Source organism: Netta rufina, assembly GCF_964035555.1.
Source record: "Netta rufina genome assembly, chromosome: 28".
NCBI lineage: Eukaryota > Metazoa > Chordata > Aves > Anseriformes > Anatidae > Netta > Netta rufina.
This window is the reverse complement of record NC_140152.1, coordinates 5,165,968-5,178,039: the sequence shown is the minus strand read 5'-3', so window position 1 is coordinate 5,178,039 and position 12,072 is coordinate 5,165,968. Positions and strand designations below refer to the sequence as shown.

The following is a 12,072-nucleotide window of genomic DNA, read 5'->3' as shown; positions in this document are numbered from 1 at the left end:
AAGCGCCGTGGTCCTGAGCTGCCGGTGAAGGCTGCGCCGCGTGCCCCCGGTGTGCTCCGATCCCCAGCACCAGCACCCGGCCTCCAACCACCAGCCTCTGCTACAGGCCGCGAGAGCCTCTAATGGGGTGCTGAAAGCCGTCTTTTAGGTTTTTAATGAGCGGTTCCTGGCAGGAATGCTAAGCATCGCTAGGTAGCCGGGCCTGCGTCTCGCTGTCGGTGTGTTTCCGTGTCCTTGGCTGGCTTCAGTGAGCTCTGACCTCATTTGCTTGGTGCCGTTCAATTAACGAGGCGCACGGCACTGGGGAGGGGTGGGGGTGCCGGGGGGCCGTTAGCCGTATGTATTAATTTCCAGTTCATGTTCCAAACAATTGAGCATCGCCCGGCGGCGGGAGGAGGCGGCCGGCCGCGCTCGGGGGTGCCGCTGCCAAGCTGCAGGCGCTGGTTTCCTGCGGGGCTGCAGGGTCTGGGGCCAAACTTGGGGTCCCCTCTTCGCCCTCGACCCCATTTGGGGCCGGATCCGTGCCCCTCGCAGCACCCTGCTCGATCCCCCTCCATCTCGTGGTTCCTCCGAATCGCTGATGGCTGCTCAATTGGACAGAGACGATTTGGAAAAGGGCAAGAGAAGGAGAGAAATGTTTCCCAGGAAGTTTAAAAAAAAAAAAAAAAAAAAAAAAAAAGCAGTTTCAGGCATTGAAATTTATGCTACTCTAAAATGGGTTTTATTCCAGCGTAATGAGAGAACAAAATAATTAATTCCTCTGCCGGAGACAAAAGGCTGGAGGCTCCCTCCAGCCCCGTCTCCCCGTGCCGTGAGGATGAGCTGGCTCCTGCAGCGCTTTGCCCAGCACCAGGGCAGGATCCGGCCCCTTCCCAATGGGTTTGGGCTGGGTTTGTGCCCTGGGGGGGGGAGTTGGGGCTGGGAATGGGGTGTGCAAAGGGCAGCCCCCATTGCCCCCATCTCCATCCCATTGCCCAGGCTGGATGTGGCCCTGCACTGTGGGGTCTCCATGGGGGATGCCCGGCCCCCAGCCCGCTGGCAGTGGCCACTTGCCTGCACCCATCGGCCAAGTTGGGGGGGACACAGGGGATGGGGAGGGACGGGCAGGCTCACAGCCCCCTCAATAACCGAGGTGTCAGTGGGATTACAAAGGGCAGGGGCTGCCTCTGCTCTCCAGACACAGCCCACTGCTCCTTTTGGGGCTGTGGATAAACAGGGGGATTGTGCTTGTTCCAGATGAAGTGATAAATATTAATTATGCCAGCCAGCCTCTTCCAGCCCACCCTTATCACCGCGACATAATAGAGCGCGGGCAGGACGGGGATAAATGGAGGCAGAGTCAATTTATTCACTTAGCAGGTCACTCCCTTTAAGAATATCCCTTTCAAACGGGAGTTGCAACCAGGCTAGATCAAGCAGGGCCGAGCTTGCCTCCTTTAGATATGATAAAATATTCTAATAAATACTCAGGGAGCCCATTACAAGGAGAACATTTCGTGCCACGAGACCTCTGCGGCGGGGCCTTCTGTGGGGGCTCCTGGATGAGTTGTGGTGGGGCCGAGCATCGTCCCCGGGGCTCCCCCAGCCCCAGGATGCTCTCCCTATTTCCATATTTTATGGTAAAACATAAAAACGTGCTTCTGGCATGGGGGGCTCGCTGAGGTGCCCCCCACTGCCCCGCGATGAGCGTGGCTCCTAACGAGGGGAGGGATTGGAGCGTGTCAGGGAAATTCCCACTCATGCTGCTCGTGTGTTCGGCAGCAGGGCTGGTGTCGGGGTCCCAGCGCGTGGCACGACCCCTGGCCATGCTCTCGGCCCAGGATTCGTTTCCTTCCCTTGTACGTACAAGAGCAACCTCCTGCTCAGCTCCCTTTGGTGCAGGAGACACGAAGCCTGCGCCCTCTGGGGTGCCCGGCAGCGCGATGGCCCCGGCTGTGGGGTCCTGGCCCTATCCAGCCCCAATCCTACCCCAATTCCACCCCAATCCTTTCCCTGTTCCCGCCTTGCTCCTGGCCCCATCCCCTCCTATCCCCTTCCCCGATCCCACCCCAGTCCCACAACAACCCCATCTGTGCCTTGTAGCATCCCACCTCCCCCTCCCCAAATCCTGCCCCCAATCACCCCCAGCACCTCCCCATCCTCCTCCCACGTCCCCCTTCCTATCCCCTTAATCCCAATCTCAATCCCAATCCCTCCCCGCCCCCCTCCCACCCTTATTTCCCCAGCTCCCCCCTCCCCGTTCCCATCCGGTGGCCGACGGCGGCACCGTGCGGCCGCACCGGGCAGCGCCGCTCCGCCGGGACCGGGGCAGGATCGGGCCCCGGGAGCCGTGGGGATCCGGGGCTCCCCGGGAGGGGCCTGACCGACCCCGGCCCCGACCCCAAACCGAGCCCCGGTCCCGCTGCGTGGCCCCGCTGCGCTCCGGGGCAGGCGGTGGGGTCGCCTCCGGGCACCGGTTGCGCGCCCCGGGGACAGCACCGGGCACGGGGAGGGGGTCCCTTAGGGGTGGGGGGGGTCCCGCCGGTCCCGCGGCAAGCACGGGGCTGGGAGGGGGCTGCGGGTGATGGGGAGCGGCCGGAGTCATCCCCCCGGGGGGGCCGCGGGGCTGGCGGTGCAGTGGCGGCGCCGTGCCGTGGGGTGGCACGGCCGAGCCGGGCGGGGATGCTGCCGGGGAGGGTCCCGGAGCGCCGCAGCCCCGCGATCCCACCTCCCTCTGCCCCCGCAGCCACGGCCCTGCCTGCGTCCCTGCGGTCCCGCATCCCCGGGACCCCATAATCCTGCATCCCCCTGGTCCCCTCTCCTTGGGTACCAGCATCCCTGCATCCCTCCATCCATCCCTGCATCCCTCCATCCATCCCTCCATCCCTCCATCCCCGCACCCCAGGGCTGCAAATCCTTCCCCTACCCCCCTCCCCGGAGAGGAGCAGCAGGAGCAGCCAGCACCCAGGCGTGGGGGGGCCCCGCGCAGCCCCCGCACCCAGCGTCCACCCTGCTCGCGGCCACCCTGCGCCGGGGATGAGGGAGCACCGAGGGGATCACGGCTCCTCTGCACAGCCCCGCCGCAGCTAACGGTACGTGTCGAGCCCCTGAACCAGCCTAAATATTAATTATGGGGCTGGGGGGGGGGAGTGTTGTTGTTTTGGGGGGGCTGCAGGAAGCAGGGTGCGGATCAGGGTGCCTGTATGCAGGGCACAGCCTGGCCTGCGGGTGCAGGATCTGGCCTGCCGGGCTCCAAAACGCAGAGACAGCCCCCGACAGATGGGGATGGGGTGGGAAAAGGGGGATGCGGGGGCCTGGTGTGAGAAGCAACGGTGGGAGGGGGTGTTGGAGGGGGGGGTATAATCCCGGAAAAGGCGGCGTACGTGCCTGGTGGGAAGGGGATTTGTGCCTGCGCCTCCATCGCGCTCGATAATCCCAAGGAGCGCTCGCCGCCGGGCCATCTGCACGCCTGGGGGGCGCAGCGGGGGGGCCGCGGCGATGCTCGGGTCTCCTCTGCCAAGCAGCTGGTGGGAGATCGCCCCCCCCCCCCGGCCCCACCATGCCCTCCTCCAAGACGGGCAGCGAGTACTGGATCGACGGCTCCCACCGCGAGACCGCGCTGGAGGACTTCTACGTCGTGGGCCCCGAGCTGGGACGGTACCGGGGGGGGACCTGGGGGGGTGCAGGAACCATCCCTGCATGGGATCGCATCCTGCTGGAGGGCTGGGAGGTGTGGGTGCACGCGGGGGGCTGTGGGGATGGAGGGAGGGTGGATGGAGGGGGACCCTGTCCTTGCACGTGAGCTCAGCATCCGTGGTGATGCTCCAGCGGTGATTTTGGGAGCGCTCGCTGAGGGTTTGCAGGATGGGGCCTGGGGTCCCCGTGTGCTGTGCGTCTCATCCCCTGGGTGCAGAGTTTGTCCACGGCCTCCCCTCTGACTTCGGGGTTTGGTGATGAGCCTGGGACTGTTGGGGGTCCCTCCTGTGAAAACCAAATACCCCGAGCCCCAGGGAAGGGCCGTGTCTGAGGGATCCCTTCTGGGTTATTGCACAGACAACGGGTCTGGATCTGTCCCACCTGGGCCACAAAGCCCCGCAGAGGTTCCACGTGAAGCCACCTCGGTGAACATGGAGGTTCCTTTGATTTATCCCTTAGAGATCATCGGGTAGGTGATGCTCAGGCGTGGTGCCAGGGCTGGTTTGCCAGGTCCCGGGGGTGCCAGGAGAGGTGGTGCCATCCTCCCCTCCTGCTGGGGGTGCCCGCTGGCCACGATGCAGCCTGGTGATGCCCAGACCCGGCTCCGGAGGGGTTTTCTCCACTGTAGAGGTGCTGGAAAAGCTCACAGCAGGTCAGGATCAGGCCAGGCTGGGATGCAAAGCACGAGCTGGCTGCAGGAGCAGGGCATTGCGTGGGTCTGGGCCACATCCTGCTCCCATCCATGGCCCCGTACTGTGGGGGCAGTGGAGGAGGGCAGCAGCACTGCTGCTGAGACCCCCTCCTGCTCTGGAAAAGGGCCGGGGACCCCAGGACATGGCCACGGACGCCGTCCCCATTCTCTCCCCACTGACTCCTGCCCCTTGAACCACCCACATTTATCTTCCGGAGCAAGGGGCTGGCTCCTCACGGCGCTGCCGAGCCGGGGAGCTGCTGCTCATCAGGCAGAGCCCGAGCTCCTCTGCTCCCCCCTTAATGAGGGTCCGGCAGGGCAGGGTGGGCGAGCCCCCAGCAGGAGGGAAGGCGACGGGGGGCAGCCAGCACCCACCCGAGAGCCCCTCGGGGTTTCTGTCAGCAGAGGAGCCTTTGGGGCTGAAAACGAGCGGTTTGGATTAAATCAGGTGTTGCAGGCTCCTCATTAACACCAGGGCTCAGCCTGCACAGCCGGACATAGTGCGGGGGGGGGGGACAGGGGCTGCCCCGAGCCCCCCGGCCCCTCCATCCGCCCACTGGGGGATTCAGCATCCAGCTCCAAACGCGCCAGCAGCGGCTGCGGGCTCCTGGCAAATCCCATTGTTTCGACATTTTCCAGTTCATCTGCAAAGCAAATACAATTATCTGCTGCCGCAGCCGAGGTTGATGGCGGGGGGGGGGGTTTACACGAGGCCCGGAGCGGGGCAGCCGGGTGGGCTGGGGGTGAATGTGGCTGTAACGGGGAGCACGGGGGGCTCGGGCAGGGGGCTCGCAGGCTGAGCTTTGTCGGAGGGGTGAAGCCGAGCAGCTCCCAGCTGCTGGGCTCGAAACGATGCTGAGGGCAGCAGGAATTGGGCTGAACCCCCCCCCCCCGTGCAGCTGGCACAGGCTGAGCAGGGGGGGGGCGCAGGGTCTGGGGTGCAGGGGAGCGGGGGCTGGGGCTCGGGTGTTGAGATTTTTGGGTGGTGAAATCAGGACAGCAAACACGTCCGTGGGGCGAGGGGCTGCTGTGATGTGCAGGCACCCGGCGTGCTTGGAAGCTGTAGGAGGGTTGTGTGGGGCTGGGGGGGGGGCATTTGTTGCTTTTTTTCCCCGTGGGAAGGGCAACTTGTATTGTGGGCACAGCAGCGGTGGGGGTGCCTCGGGTTCAGCCCAAAGCCACCCGCCCGTCTCGCAGAGCCGGAGAAGTGGGGGACAAGATGCCAACCCCCCCCCCCCTCTGAGCTGGAGCTGTTGCTTGTTTCCCAAGCATTTTGTTCCCTCCTCAAAAAAAAAATATATATAGGAAACGTTGTGCAAAAAGAATAAAAGATCCTTGGAAGCGCCCAGGGCTGGGGCTGCCCGCTGTGCCTCGCTCCGGGGGTGCCGCAGGCTGGGCCCCCCCCGTGCCCCCCGGTACCCAGCGCCGCCGTTGTCATGGGGATGCGATTTTTGAGCTCGGCCCCAGGAGCTGCAAAAATCCACTCTCGTTTTTCAGGCAAATCGCTGCCTTTCCTGACAGCCCCCGGGGAGCCCGGCGGCAGCAGCGGCGCGTGGCGTTACACCGAAGGGTCGCTCGCGGCCAGGCCGCGGGGTCGTCGTGTTCCCAGGGGACGTTTTGGTGCAAAAAAAGGTGGCTTTGGGGCTTCGACTTTTGCTGTGGGCAGGCAGGGCTGGCGTGCTCCTCGAGCCAGAACGTGAACCTGGTCCCAGAAGGCGGCGAAGCCAAAGAGCAATAAAACGTGGTCGATTACTCGGGGGGTGAGAATTAATCTGCTCCGAGGAGCCAGGCACCGAAGATGAAATTGCAAACTAGCCCCGTAATGGCCTGAAGAAATGGGTTGATTTCACTGTCCAGTGGTTAGAAAACATTATTAACCAGATCTAAAAATTACGGGCAGCTGAGTGGCACAGCTGGGGACCGCGATGGGAACGATTTCTCCTTTGTAACTCGGAGCGGTTTCGCTTGGCGGGGAGGTTTTGTGGCCGTGCAGGCACCGTGGGGATGCGACTGGGATGGGGGGGGGGCCTGCCAGCACCACTGGGTCCCCACCGAGGTCGTCCTTGTGGCTGCGAGCAGGGAAAGGGAAGCTCCTTCCTGCCCCGAAAGCCGCTTAAGGCTTTAAACCGCCTTTAGGATTCAGTTTTAATTAAAACGGCTTTACTGGGAAAGCTGGAATTGATGCGGGGGGGAGCGAGCTCAGCTCCTGGTGCTGGCAAAGGACGGGATTTTGTGACATGGCTGGGGGACAAGTGGGGCTCCCTGGTCCCTGCTGCGCCCAGGCGGCCTCACACACCCTCTGTTCTGCCAGGGGAGCCACCTCCGTGGTGTACAGCTGCGAGGAGAAGGGCACGGGTGCCCCGTACGCCGCCAAAATACTGAAGAAGACGGTGAGTGTCCGCGGGTGACGGGGCTCTGATCCGCTCCGAAAGCATGTGGGGCACCGGGATGGGGATGGGCACGGGGACGTTGGCTGCTGGGGCCCAGGGTTTGGGCTGGGAGCACGGCAGGCTCCGTTTTTGGAGTGTTTTGGGTGAGTTCTGCTGCTGCGGTGGGAATGGCCCCATGAGGAGCTGCGTGGTGGCCCCGGCAGTGGAGGTGACACGCCTGTGTGGGCTCTGCTTTCCAGATCGACAAAAAGATCGTGAGGACGGAGATCGGGGTCCTGCTGCGCCTCTCACACCCCAATATTGTGAGTATGGCACCGTGGCACAGCTCCCTGCCCATTGGGGTCCCAGCCTTGGGTACCAACAGGAGGGTGGCAACGTTTTTGAACCCACCACCCCACAACCCCATGTCCAGGTCCCCTCCATGCCCCACAGCACCCTGCTCAGTGCCAATCTCCTCCTTTCCCTTTGAATTTTGAAGCCAGGGACACACACACGGGGCTCACCTTGGCCTTGGCGGCGCCTTTGAGCTTCCCAGCTCCGCCATCCAGGGGCAGCCCCCCCCCAGCCCCCCTCCCCGCTGCCCTGAGATTTCCATTCGGTAAGCAATTTCCATCGAGGAGATCAAATGAATACCAGAGCGAATCGCCCGCCTGTAATGAATCCTGCAAGGGGAGATAAAAGGCGAGGACGGGGCCACGGCTCCGGGCTCTGCGCCCCGGTGCGGCGCTGGCCGCGTGTCTCCGGCACGGCGCTGGGGGGATAACGGTGCCTGGCCCGGTGCAATTCGCAACGCCCGGCAGTGAAGCTAATTCCCCGAGGTGTCAGCAGGGCCGGGGGTGCCGTGTAGCCCCCCTGTCGTCGCGGGGGCTCCCGGGCTCCTCAGCAGCTCCCTCCTCCTTGTTCGCAGCGGCTTAGTTCCACTGCCAAATTGCAGAAGCATCTTGGGGATGAGCAGCGTTAAAAAAAATAACGTGGCAATCCACCTGGCAGCCTCCCCTCGCCGTGCTGGTGCTGCAGCGGTGTGGTTCCCGCAGGATGGAGACCCCCCCCAGGTGGATTTTTGTGGCTGGGGGGCCAGGAAATGGCACTGAGCCGTGAGGGTCAGGTGGATCCAGCTCATGCCCCTCGGCACAGCTGCGTCCCACCCTGCTCCTTGGAGCAAAAACTCCGAATTTCTCCCCATCTGATGGAGAAAAGCCAGTGGGGAGCCCTGCCTGCCATCACTCCAAACCCTGCTGTGAGGCGGAGAGCCAAGGGAAGCCAAAAACATCTCCAAAATTGGTCTGAGGGGGCGCAAATTCCTGCCTGGCCCTGGCTGGGGTTTGGTGGGGTTCTGCTCGCTCGCAGGTTCAAGTGGTTTTGGAGGGAGAGCTGCTGCACGCCCTTATTTACAGCGGTGCCTCCCGCCCGCGTGCTATCGTTCAGCACCAACCTCAACAGCAGATGATAATAGGATTGTAAACTTTTGAAGTTAATAGGAAAATTATAGTGCTTCTGTGTATTATTATAATGCAATAAGCTGCCACATAGTGTCTCTCACCCTGCAGGGTATCACGGCTCGTCACCCAGCCTGTGAAGGTAATGATTAAAGCCCCATGAAATTCACAGTGTCACAAAAGTCTTAAGAAGCATGAAATTCTCTGTTTTCCATTAAAAAAATAAAATAAAATTGCATTTTTGGCGTATTTTTAAGAGAGACCTGTTAATTCCAGATTTGCTGCACTGGCACAAAGCGCTGGGGCAGACTTTGCCTGGTATCTGCAACTCAAATCGTAAGAAAAAGGCAGTTTCTTTCATGCTTCTGCAGCCCCAGAACCATCCCAGGGCCTCTTCCCCCCGTGCCCGCGTGGGGCCAGGCCCCGGTGCTGCTCCCGGGGCTGGATTTGGCCCCGGGGCCCCGGAGGCGCCGGCGCGGTGCTGGCGCGGCTGCGAAATCAAAGAGCTCTCGTGGGCTCTGGCGAGCTCCTCTTCCAGTTAATGAGCTTGAAGACATAAAGAGGATAAACGCGAGGCATGCCAGCATCTCCTCATTCCCAGCCTCGTCTTTAAAGCTTGATGAAGTGAGCGAGGCTCCTCCAAACAGTTTAACCAAAAAAAAAAAAAGGATCGAGTTCAAACAAATAAAAAGGCAAGGAGGGAAATGTGCCAGCTGTGGACCTGTTCCAACACCAAAAAAAAAACCCTGTTACGGCCCCGCAGTCCTCTCTGCACACAGCGAATCTCTGACATCTGTGTTTCTGGAAGGATTTCACCTGATCTGGGAGCAAACGGGGTTTTTGGGGCCTGCCAACAGTGCCCCCCAAGTGGGGCGGCCGCCGCTGAGACCCACGGTTGTCCCTTGCAGATCAAGCTGAAGGAGATCTTCGAGACGCCCTCCGAGATCGCGCTGGTGCTGGAGCTGGTGACGGGGGGAGAGCTCTTCGACAGGTAGGGCACCCGCGAACCTCGGCCCCCACGGAGGATGAGGATGGAGCGGGGCTGAAGCACGTCCCCACCAGCTGGGGGGCGAGGGCGCGCGGTGACCCCTGCCGTGTGCCCACAGGATCGTGGAGAGGGGCTTCTACAGCGAGCGGGATGCGGCGCACGTGGTCAAGCAGATCCTGGAGGCCGTGTCGGTAACGTCCCCGTGTCCCCCCCCCGTGCCATCCGGACCCCCCCTTGCCCTGGGTCTGAGGAGGGGAGGCTGCGGCCGGGGCGTTGTGGGAAGGTCACCGCCGCGCCACGGCAGGGGTTGGCTGGAAATGGGGTTTCCATGGCAACGGAGGGTTTAAAAATGGAAACTTGGCACGGAAAATGTCCTTCCTCTGCCCCGCTGAAGCGCCCGGTGGATGTTTCGGGAGGAAGAAGGGGGGGTCCCAAAGACAGCGCTGGTGTCATGTGGGGCTGTGCCCCTGCGCCTGGTCCTGCGAGCCCCGGCCACCTCCCCAAGGTCCATCTGCCCCCCTTCCCTTTCTGCATTCCTGTTTTCTCTCTCTCTTTGTAGTATTTGCATGAAAACGGAGTCGTCCACCGTGATCTGAAGCCAGAGAACCTCCTCTACGCAGACCTTTCCCCCGACGCTCCCCTGAAAATCGGTGGGTTTGCCGGGCAGCCACTGCTGGTGCTGGAGCCCAAGGCGTTCCCAGCCTGGTGGCACCCCCCAGCACGTCCTGGGGGCCCTGGGAGCCATTTGCTGGCACCAGAGGGGTTCCCGGCAGTGCTTCTCCTCTCCCTGTGTCCCCCCAGGTGACTTCGGGCTCTCCAAGATCGTGGATGAACAGGACACCATGAAAACCGTCTGCGGGACGCCGGGGTACTGCGGTGAGCAGCAGGAACGTGGTGGCAAAGGACAGGGAAGCTCCTGGGGGCTCCTGCCCTGCAGTCGTGCTCAGCCTCTGCCTTGCAAAGAGCCCAAAATTGGGGATTGCGAGGACAGAGCCAGGTGACAGCAGGGTCCTGCTGGCTGTGGGTCACCAGCCCCGCTGTGAGGCTCTGCTCTGGTCGCCAGTCATTGTGGTCAGTCTTGGGCACGGTCCTGCTGCATCGTCAGCAAATTGCATTGTCCATTAGCCTCTGATTTAATTCCTGGACAGCAGTTTTCCTCAGCAGGGTTTCAGGAGCTTCGTACGCTGGAAACAGGGGGGACCCAAGGAGGCTGCGCCCTGCCTGAGGCTGCACAGAGCTCGGTGCAGGGACAGCCAGCGGCCATGCCCAGTTTTGACCCCAAACTCTGCTTTCAGCCCCCGAAATCCTCCACGGCTGCCCGTACGGCCCAGAAGTGGATATGTGGTCCGTGGGCGTCATCACCTACATCCTGTGAGTAGCGCTGGGGGTCTGCCAGCACCCCTCTCCCCGCTGCCCTCCGTGCACATCCGTGCCCAGGTGGCCGGCACGGGCTGGGGCCAGCGGGGTTCTTTGGCCCTCCTGCTCCCAGGCTCTGCGGCTTCGAGCCCTTCTTCGACCCGCGGGGGGACCAGTACATGTACAGCCGCATCCTCACCTGCGACTACGAGTTCGTGTCCCCGTGGTGGGATGAGGTTTCCCTCAACGCCAAGGACCTGGTGAGTGACGCGGCGCTGGCCTCGGGCTCAGGGCTGCCAGACGTGAAGCCTTCGGATCAATGCTTCGTTTGGAAAAATAACAAAGCCAAGAGTTTGCCAAACAGAACAGCAGCGTCTTAAATGCTTTCTGTCTCTGGACATGGTTCAGAAGAACTCCTGCCCCCACGTGTCCGTGCTCCTTGCAAATGAGAAGCCTTTGGAGCCAGAGCCTCTCAGTGCCAAATCCCATCAAGGAGGCGAGAAAGCTCTAGGCAGCTTTAGAAACATTACACGGGGTGGCAGGTGCAGGGGCACTGACAAATGACGCTTTTTTTTGTGTGCCTGAAATTGGCTGCAGGTTCGAAAATTGATCGTCTTGGACCCCCAGAAGAGACTGACCGTCTACCAAGCTCTGGAGCACCCCTGGGTCACTGGGAAGGCCGCTAAATTTGCTCACATGGATAGCACGCAGAAGAAACTGCAGGAATTTAACGCCAGGAGGAAACTGAAGGTAACGCAAAAAAGCCCCGTTAAGCCCCAGGATGTTTCCTGCTCTCCTCTAAACCTGGTGGCCACCGAGGGTGGGCTGCTGCCGCTGGGGTTTGGGAATCCCGTGGCAAATAAATGCTTGGTACACAGCAGCTTGGGGTGGCTGGCTGGCTCTGGGGAGCAAATGGCACGTCTGTCCTTCTCTGATGACCTCTGTGCCTTTGCCAACAGGCTGCCATGAAAGCCGTGGTGGCCTCCAGCCGCTTGGGCAACCACGGGCACCACGACTGCTCCAGGAGCGGGCGCAGCCGAGGGGGCCCACGAGGCACCCACCTGCCCCAGGGGCCGGGGAGCGCCGTCCCCGAAGCCACTGCCGCGGCCGAGGACCTCGAGGCTTTTCCTGCCGTGCCCCAGGTCCCCGTGAACGGCGCCAGCTGCAGGAGCTAACGCTGCTCGGCGCCGCGGCCGGCTCACATCCTCGAGCAATACCCCAGGGACTCTCGGAGGCGGGCAGGGGCGGAGGAAGGCGCAGCGGGACGGGAGCACCCCGAGCGAGACGCGGCGTGCTGTAGGTGTGCTGTGGGTGCGCGTGGTCTGTGGTGTGAAGCATCCTTCTGTCGTGTCCTGGTGCCAGTGCAGTTGTAGCCGGTCGCTGTGAGTGTGAGTGTCTGTACGGACCTGCGGAAGCAAGGCTGGTGACTCGGTCTTCCAACAACTTACAGTTTTGGCCGCCGTGGCTTTAAAAAGTGCCCACGTGGCTTAAAAAATGAGGAGCAAACAGCAGAAAAAGGATTTCTTTCACCTTCCC

At 62.1% G+C, this 12,072-nt stretch overlaps 1 protein-coding gene across 1 annotated transcript; it reads left to right on the top strand.

The window, feature by feature from the left end:
* Positions 1 to 3,538: 3,538 nt before the first annotated feature.
* LOC311219548 (calcium/calmodulin-dependent protein kinase type IV-like) lies at positions 3,539 to 11,711 on the top strand (the record flags this gene model as incomplete). The annotated part of the gene is made up of 11 exons (XM_084302715.1): positions 3,539 to 3,636; positions 6,678 to 6,756; positions 6,996 to 7,058; positions 9,101 to 9,183; positions 9,299 to 9,371; positions 9,740 to 9,830; positions 9,982 to 10,056; positions 10,476 to 10,551; positions 10,670 to 10,796; positions 11,134 to 11,286; positions 11,496 to 11,711. 11 exons carry the CDS (start codon positions 3,539 to 3,541, stop codon positions 11,709 to 11,711), a joined length of 1,134 nt encoding a protein of 377 aa, XP_084158841.1.
* Positions 11,712 to 12,072: the final 361 nt, after the last annotated feature.